We start from the raw sequence: 9,435 nt of genomic DNA, 5'->3' as shown, positions 1-9,435 counted from the left end.
ATGGGCGATTTTTATTTAAGTTCTTTTGGACTGAAGCAATGCAACACCCGCTGAGTGGCATTAAACAGCTTGAAAGATCAAAGACAATTTTTAATATAACTCTGACTGGATTCGTCTGAAAGAAGAAAGTCATATACACCTAGGATGCCTCGGGGGTGAGTAAAACACAGCCTAATTTTCCTTTTTGGGTGAACTAACCCTTTAAGAACATGGGTTGCAGCTTCTAATGTTGAACTCTCAAAGTGCATTAGATAGAATCATTTAACTTTAAAATGTACAAAATGTTATTTTTTTTCCAATTCTTCATTTGTCTTTTTTTTTTAATTACGCAATAAATATCGTACCGTGGACTTCATATCGCAATAGTATCGTATCATGAGATTTTGATATCGTTACATCCCTAGTAATGAGTGATATTTGTGTGTATTGCAGATGCTGCATGAGGAATGGGCCAATTATGGTGCTTGCTACAAATATCAGCCAATGGACCTTATAAGGTATCAGACATGACGTACATCCCTACCATCTGGTTCTGTGAAGGATGTTATTCAGCACACAGATGGTTATTAACTGGATCTCTTTTCTGATAACTGTCAGATGTTTGTGTGTATTTTTGTGGCTTGCTGTAAATAGTTCTACTTTAAATCGCATGGCTGGTTGAGAACCGATGTCACTTTTCATTTTCAAGATTTCACCTGGCTGGCAGGCAACAAAACACCTGACAAAACAGTCTCATTCTGCCTATCCCAGAATGCTTATCAAACAAGCATTTTCAGCATAAAAAAAACATTATTAAATGACCTGCAACTTGCTACAATCCAGCTTTGTTTTTAGAGTAAAAGAAGACGCTTTGCATCTGGTGAATTTAATATGCCCGCCTGGACATCACGAATATTTAAAACATGCCCACCGTATAGCATGCACGCTGAGAATGGCAGACGGTATGTCTTTGACAGTACAATACTAAGACTATTTAGTAAATGTATTACTTATCTTTTGGCTCACATGGAGTCTGCAAACTGACATATTCTGAGCTGATTATGGGGAAAAGCTCTGGAATGGACTGTAGATGCTGAAAGCATAATCAGAATAGACAAAATATTTTAATAAATGAATATACAAGAGTTGGAGGATGTGTAAAACTTGTGAATGGCATTCAGGTTCAATTGTAGGTTCATATTCCGTGCAGTCACTGTTTTTGAAAACAGCGTTTTTGCATGTGCTGGTATTCAGTGGTTGTTTACCTTGTCAAATTCGTAACAGTTCTGTAACCCGTTTACCTGTATTCAAAAGGAAGTACTTTGGAGAGAAGATTGGCCTGTATTTTGCCTGGTTGGGAGTGTACACACAGCTGCTGATTCCAGCCTCGGCTTTAGGAGTCGCAGTATTCCTGTACGGCTGCCTCACCGTAGACACCAATGTGCCCAGGTAAACACATTCACATGTTTCCATTTTTTCTATCATCATGGGGTCTTTGCCTTAAAGGGTTAGTTCACCCAAAAATGAAAATTAGCCCACAAATTACTCACCCTCAAGTCATCCTAGGTGTATATGACTTCCTTCTTTCAGACGAATCCAGCCGGAGTTACATTAAAAATTGTCTTAAGGGTGAGTAATTTGTGGGCTAATTTTCATTTTTGGGTGAACTAACCCTTTAACTTCTGATGTTTTTTAACAAACAAATATTTTTCTATGCCCTAATCCTGAATCTGACCCTCACAGATTTTCATTAAGACTTTATTTAGTTTTTTTATTAAGCTATTTACCTTGTGGGGACTTAATATTGAAATAATTTTTTTTCATAATATAAGCTAATTGCTTTAGATCAAACCAACAGTAACTCTAATATGTATTTTGGAACATTTATATTTGAATTGCATTGATTTATTTCCTTAATTAAGCCTTTTCCGGGGATGTTTTATAAGGTTTAGTTTTGATATTTTTTCCAAAATTTTTCAAAGAAAATAAATGTTTATGTATTGCAGTGAATGTTTATGATATAATCAATAATTAATTTCTCCCTCTCTTTCAGTCAAGAGATGTGTGATGAACGTCTTAATTTCACCATGTGTCCTCTATGTGATCGTGTGTGTGATTACTGGCAGCTGAGCAGTATCTGCAGTACGGCGCGTACCAGCTATCTGTTTGATAACCATGCCACAGTGGGCTTCGCCATCTTTATGTCCCTCTGGGGTATGAGCTGTATGAATATGTGCATTTGATGATAAACTATGTGATTACTGTACATTTATAATATATTGAGAAGAAATAAGGTGGTGTAAAGAGGAATAGATAGTGTTGTGATAATTGTGTTTGTGTGTGTGTGTGTGTGTGTGTGTGTGTGTGTTTAGCTGCAGTGTTTCTAGAACACTGGAAGAGGAGGCAGCGATGTTTACAGCACAGCTGGGATCTGACAGGCATGGAAGACGATGAGGTGAGAAAAAGTCCCAAGCATTTCAGAATACTAGAAACATGATCAAAGTCACAGAACACCTCTAATATTCATTATTAAATAGCGGCAGCTCTAAAATCAGATTTTCGAAGCTGTAAAATAGCTGACATATGCACATCTGTGACTGCATCATTTAAAAAATGCTGCTCACTGAGTGGAATTCTGATTTAAAAAACTGAAGTTTGGGCAGGCACATCAAAGGATTAAAGGAGAAATATATATATATATATACTTTAATATAGGTAATAGCCATGAGCAAAGATTTGTTACTTGCTAGTTGGTTGCAGTCTGTAGTAAAGAGGGGACATTCTTATTGTATTCTCATATTGTCAAATATTACAATTTAAAATAACTATTTTCTATTTGAATATATTTTAAAATATAATTTATTCCTGTGATGAAAAGCTGAATTTTCAGCATCATTACTCCAGTCTTCAATGTCACGTGATCCTTCAGAAATCATTCTAATATGCTGATTTGATGCATACATACATTTTTCGGGATTCTTTGATGAATAAAAAGTTTAAAAATCAGCATTTATTTGTAATTAATAGAACTCTTTTGTAATAGAACTCTCTTTGTTGATTAATTGAATGCATCCTTGCTGAATAAAAGTAAAATAAGCATATAGATCATCCTCGATGCACCTCTATCCAGCACAGCATGACTTCCTAACTGTGGTATAATGATTGTTATGCATAACCTCCAATATCGCTGCCTTCTTAAAAACCACTCCAGAATCTCACCTATGAGCATCAGCGCAAACTCGCAGCAACGCAGTTCATAAAGCATTGATAAACATAATCCAACATAATAGCCAATTCTCTCTAGTGCGACTCCAGCAGACCCTCGCGCTGACTGCTGATGGCCTGCTCTTCATTAGGTTTATGAAAATTCAAGATTTCATTGTTCTTGAGGGTTTGAACCGTTCACCTGGGAGCTGATTCAGTCTGAACGTGTGTTGTGTAAGTGGTGGGAGACGATGGTGTGTATGTGTGTGTGTGTGTGAAAGGCCATGTGTGAGTAATGAGATAGTGTTCTGCTTAAAGCGTTGAGCTGAGTGGATGAAGGTCTGCGCTCTCAACAGGATGCCATGGAGATCATGAGCGACATGCTAATGTGAACAACAATGAACTTCAATTACACCGCATGTTAAATAGTGCAAACATGTGTCTAATGTTATGTTTTCTTTGCTTTCATGCTCACCGATAGGAAAGGGCTGAGGTAAACCTATCTCCTGCTCTCTTTCTCGATCTCTGTTTCTATATGGTTCCCGACATGCTCAAACGCACACGATATTTCTCTCCGTGTCCCTCACACTTCCCCCACCCTCATCATCGCTCCATCCCCGTTTGCGTTTTTCTTCACACCATTCGGCATGTATGGTGACGCTGTTTGATGAATCAACCCTGAATTCGTAGGAAGAGGGGAGATTTATAGTGGATTAATATTGTAGTAACCTGTGTCAACGAATCCTTTTGTTTGTGTATCCTGTTTCTATGGAGACAGTTTTGCTTATGCATGTCTAAGGAATTGATGTTGAATTTGCTGCTTTTTGAAATCTTTGGAGTCCTTGATCACTGAGCTTGATGTGTGTGTGTGTGTGTGTGTATGTGTGATAGAATGAGCTACGACCAGCATATGAGGACTTTCTTCTTAAGAAACAAGAGAAGGCGGCAAAGAATAAGAAGAAGGAAGAGGTAAACTGCATCATTATGTACAAAACTATTAGGTTTTTATGTTTTGACCGATGAATTTCCATAATTTTCCATAACATTTTCAGTTGTTTGTGATTACTGAATAATTATTTTAAAATAAAAAAATAGTAATTTTATAAAGATTGTACTCACAAAGAGTAATAATTATAATTGTAAAAATATATTTTTATCCTAAAAGAGTAATAATTACAATTATAAAAAAAAGCTTTTTAATGAACTTGCAGTTTTGTACCATACTGGCGACTTTGCCTCAAGACAAGAAAATGATTTAATGTGGAACCAAGATATTTCTTTCTATTTGTGTTTGTGTTGTTTGTGAATCCTGTTTCTATGGAGACAGTTTTGCTTATGCATGTCTAAGGAATTGATGTTGAATTTGCTGCTTTTTGAAATCTTTGGAGTCCTTGATCACTGAGCTTGATGTGTGTGTGTGTGTGTGTATGTGTGACAGAATGAGCTACGACCAGCATATGAGGACTTTCTTCTTAAGAAACAAGAGAAGAAGGCAAAGAATAAGAAGAAGGAAGAGGTAAACTGCACCATTATGTACAAAACTATTAGGTTTTTATGTTTTGACTGATGAATTTCCATAATTTTCCATAACATTTTCAGTTGTTTGTGATTACTGAATAATTATTTTAAAATAAAAAAATAGTAATTTTATAAAGATTGTACTCACAAAGAGTAATAATTATAATTGTAAAAATATATTTTTATCCTAAAAGAGTAATAATTACAATTATAAAAAAAACAATTTTAGAGCTGTATATAACAAAAAAAAAATTATATTCACTATGATTAAACTTTATCATGTCTTCTTATAATCTTAATAATTTCGATGACTTTTCCAAGCTTGGAAATCACAATTCCCTGATATCATGCAAATATCAGATCAGATTTTTTAAAAATATCAGAATATTATTGAATTATTAAAATATTACTGAACAAGGATGACACAACACACGTATGCGCTCAAACACTCTCTGTGGCGTACACGCTTACTACACACGGCACTCAAAGCAGATTACCTCTCTGGGTATTCCACACTAGATTATGCAGGATTAGAGTCAGCGGGATTAAAACACGCAAGATAGAGTGGTGTCCTTCCTCTAATCAAAGACACATGTTCAGTGTGTATGTGCGTGTACCTGAGAGAGTGTAGTGTGTTTTAATTCAGATTTGATGCGTGCGCGTCTGGGGGAGGGTTGGATCCGTGCTGTTCATTAACTTCAGCACTTCAATCAAATCAGCCCTACTTAGTGTCAGTGATTAGTTTGTTGCAAGTCCAAAACTATTTGCTGTTCTGATGCACAAAGACGCTACAACAGCTGTAGATTTTGTAAAAAGTAATATTTAACAGTGTTAAGTTTTTAACTGAATAACTACACAATATATTGGAGACCAGGCCAAACTGGTAATGGTCAATATTAGCATATTTTTAAAGATGTCATTTTTTAGGTAACCAATTATTAGGTTGATTTGACCAAAAAATTTTAAATACTGTGGTGCTTCTTTAAAAACTTAATTTTTATCTAATTTCCTAACATTACATTTTAAAATTATTTATTTGTATTTATTTTGTGAAATACACCAACTAAAAGCATATAATGACCAGTCTTAGGGGCCGTTCACACCATCCTAAAACAATAATTATAACATTTAATAATCATTCTAATTCTGAGAATCAGGAACTCCACGCCATAACTATAACGTTAATGACAGTGAACAACAATATCGTTGGAATCACTTTCAGAATGATTTTTTTCCAGCTGATGAACAATAAAAACATTGACAGCCAATCAGAATCCATCCTGCTTTAAAGAGCTTGAGCATTTAAAGCTACAGATGACAAAACTGCATCACGCTGATGATAAACAAACCTTATCATATATTGATGTGGACACTAATATAGTTATCATTATAGTTACCTTTATAGTTATTTTTCTTGGCATGAACAGACCTTTATTCTTTCTTTTTTCTGCTTTTTTTCATATTTTATTTTATTTATTTATTTATTTCCCCCCCCCAAAAGCATCATATTTCGACTGTACATAATGTACATAAATAACATTATATAACGTACGTATGTATATGCACGTACGTATATAACGTTTTGATGCCAGATTTGTCCAGAAGCATGTAAAAATTCTAGAATAGATATTAGTGTGAACATTGTTCATGTTCTGTTTAAAAAAGGATTAAATAAATCAATCCCACCTGCAGAGTACAGATCCAACCCTGATCAAACACACCTGTCTGTAATTATCAAGTGCTTCTGAAGAGCTTAATTAGCTGGTTGAAGTGTGTTTAATCAGGGTTGGAGCTGAACTCTGCAGGTACAGTAGGTAGATCTACAGGAACAGGACTGGGCACCTCTGGTATAGACTTTTTATAGTATGGGCTATCATATTGGTTATTGCAATACCGTAAAAATGTGACCTGTGCTGGCAAAATGAGTCACAATGAGCAAATTTTCAAAAAACGAGTTCTTTTTATTTTTATTTTATTTTAACCTTCAAAATGATGTATGATTTGTTTGAATCAGACAAAAATGACTGAGCTACACCCGTTTGAAGTCGAAAAAAACGAGTTAATGTTTTCTGAAGGTTCCTATCACCTACAACATTGCATCTTTTCCTCCACTTCTTTTAATAATCACTGTATTAATAATCACAATATAGCTGATTGTTATTTTATCTTTATTACTAAAAATTAGAACAAAGATGCAAATAAACAGTAGAACAAATACGAGAAAGAACTTTTCTTACTTTTTTCATCTTACATCTAAACACACTGAAAAAATGATTCATTGAATTTACTAATTTTTTAAGGTAAGTGGTTACAATAAAATTATTTGAGCTACATTTAAGTAAACAAATTTAGCTGACTAACATTCAACATTTTTTTAATTTAAATGTAGCTAAAATAAATTGTTTGCAACCACTTACCTTAAAAAAATTTAGTATATTTTTTTCCGTGCAGAAGCATTCATGTAAGAAAAACAGACTAATCAAATGTAAAAAATAACTTCAGTGTATTCAATACAAATGTATTATTAAAAAACGATTAAAACTAAAAAAGCAGTTCAATCAAGAGCATTGAGTGATTCCTTTGTTTCTTTTATTGTTAGATTAACAGTAATGAGACAGACGGCCTTATATATTAAGACCTACTGTAATGCACAGATCTAATGATTCATTGAATTTACTAATTTTTTAAGGTAAGTGGTTACAATAAAATTATTTGAGCTACATTTAAGTAAACAAATTTAGCTGACTAACATTCAACATTTTTTTAATTTAAATGTAGCTAAAATAAATTGTTTGCAACCACTTACCTTAAAAAAATTTAGTATATTTTTTTCCGTGCAGAAGCATTCATGTAAGAAAAACAGACTAATCAAATGTAAAAAATAACTTCAGTGTATTCAATACAAATGTATTATTAAAAAACGATTAAAACTAAAAAAGCAGTTCAATCAAGAGCATTGAGTGATTCCTTTGTTTCTTTTATTGTTAGATTAACAGTAATGAGACAGACGGCCTTATATATTAAGACCTACTGTAATGCACAGATCTAATATAATGTTACACATCAGATGTTTTTCCCCAACAGTTCCCCAATGGTTCACTTAAGACATAACAGATAGTGTTTGTGTGAATACTCGCCAAGACAGATATTTTGAAATACTGTAATCTATATATATTATCATTTTAAATGTTTGATTACTATTTGGAGCATCAGGATCGCTAGACAAGGGCTTAATGAATTCATTTTTGTGAAAACCTCAAATTTTCACTTTTTTTTTTGCCTATAGTTCAAAATCAGCCTATGTGCATTCCGACTCATTTTGTCAGCATGGGTCACAAATAATAATTGCTTGTCAGTATCATGCAAAATGTGATTATGGTACTCCAGTAGCTAGTGTATTCACAGCTGATATGGTGAGCATTAAGTAACATCCTGTTGTTCTTGTAGCTTGCCTCTGAGTCTTTGTCATGGACAGACAGGCTGCCAGGGTACTGCATCAACATATCCTCTATCCTCCTTATGGTAGGTACCTTTCCCCATAACGGCATTTGTTGCATAGTTTTTACAGTTAAAATTCACATTTATCTGTTTTCTCAGGTTGGGGTCACGTTCTCTGCCGTATCTGGAGTGATTCTCTACCGTATCATTGTGTTTGCTGTTATGTCAATGAACCCTGATCATGAGGCCAAGGCTAATGTGCGTGTAACCGTGACAACCACCGCTGTCATCATCAACTTGCTGGTGGTTCTGGTGCTGGATGAGATCTACGGCGCTATAGCGGCCTGGATTACAGAGCTTGGTGTGTGTGTGTTTACATGACAAAAGATGAAATGTTTTTGTTTTCTTGATAAAAGTGTGACTCTGACGAAGAAAAGATCATGCATTACCGATGATTATTATGAATATGATGTTAATGTCATACTTGCAGAGATTCCAAAGACTGAATCGACATTTGAGGAGCATGTGATCTTGAAAGCTTTTTTGCTGAAGAGCATGAATGCATTTGCACCTGTCTTCTATGTGGCCTTCTTTAAGGGCAGGTAAATTGGCATCCCATTAGCATACCCACCCAAACTAATATGACGTTCTGTCTCTGTTGCCAATGATAATTGGATTATTATAATGTACTTTGTTGTTGTTTGTCATGTCCAGTTTGTTGCAGTGTAGTCGTGTGCTTACTGTAGTATTGTGTTTGTATGTAGTGTTGTCTACACTAGTGTCTATACTGTATACTGTAGTGTTGTGTGTCTGTCCTGTGTAGTCCATTGTTGAGAATGTTATCTATGTTCATCTATATTGTATATATCACTTTGCAGTGACCATTTTTTTCATAAAAATATATATATATATATATAGCACAAACATCTTAAAGGGGTCATATGATGTTGCTAAAAAGAACATTATTTTGTGTATTTGGTGTAACACATTACTTTCCACATACTGTACATTATTGTTTCTCCTCTATGCCCCGCCTTTCTGAAACGCGTAGATTTTTACAAAGCTCATCGGTCTGAAAAGCGAGGTGTGCTCTGATTGGCCAGCTATCCAGTGCGTTGCGATTGGCCGAATACCTCAAGCGTGTGACGGAAATGTTACGCCCCTTGCCATATTGTGATGCCTTGTCCCGGCCAGAGCGACGAGACAAAAACAATAAAACCCATTATAAACGAGGCATTTGTTGCATCCAGCGGGGACATAATTATGGATTATAATGACTCATACTGTCTTTTTACG

General features: G+C 34.8%; 1 protein-coding gene across 3 annotated transcripts in view; it reads left to right on the top strand.

The window, feature by feature from the left end:
* Positions 1-9,435, top strand: part of ano2a (anoctamin 2a) — a 32,370-nt gene that overhangs the window by 14,066 nt on the left and 8,869 nt on the right. For all 3 annotated transcript variants that reach the window (XM_016544841.1, XM_016544840.1, XM_016544839.1), the window contains exons 10-18: positions 433-497; positions 1,294-1,428; positions 2,033-2,193; positions 2,352-2,434; positions 3,665-3,676; positions 4,075-4,152; positions 8,149-8,223; positions 8,299-8,500; positions 8,630-8,741. In XM_016544841.1, coding sequence (XP_016400327.1) covers positions 433-497; positions 1,294-1,428; positions 2,033-2,193; positions 2,352-2,434; positions 3,665-3,676; positions 4,075-4,152; positions 8,149-8,223; positions 8,299-8,500; positions 8,630-8,741 — 923 coding nt within the window. The remainder of the gene's footprint in view (positions 1-432; positions 498-1,293; positions 1,429-2,032; positions 2,194-2,351; positions 2,435-3,664; positions 3,677-4,074; positions 4,153-8,148; positions 8,224-8,298; positions 8,501-8,629; positions 8,742-9,435) is intronic.

This window comes from Sinocyclocheilus rhinocerous, unplaced genomic scaffold (assembly GCF_001515625.1).
Source record: "Sinocyclocheilus rhinocerous isolate Xijiao unplaced genomic scaffold, SAMN03320098_v1.1 scaffold1782, whole genome shotgun sequence".
Taxonomy (NCBI): domain Eukaryota; kingdom Metazoa; phylum Chordata; class Actinopteri; order Cypriniformes; family Cyprinidae; genus Sinocyclocheilus; species Sinocyclocheilus rhinocerous.
Note: the sequence above shows the minus strand (reverse complement) of the source record. Positions and strands in the feature narration are given on the sequence as shown.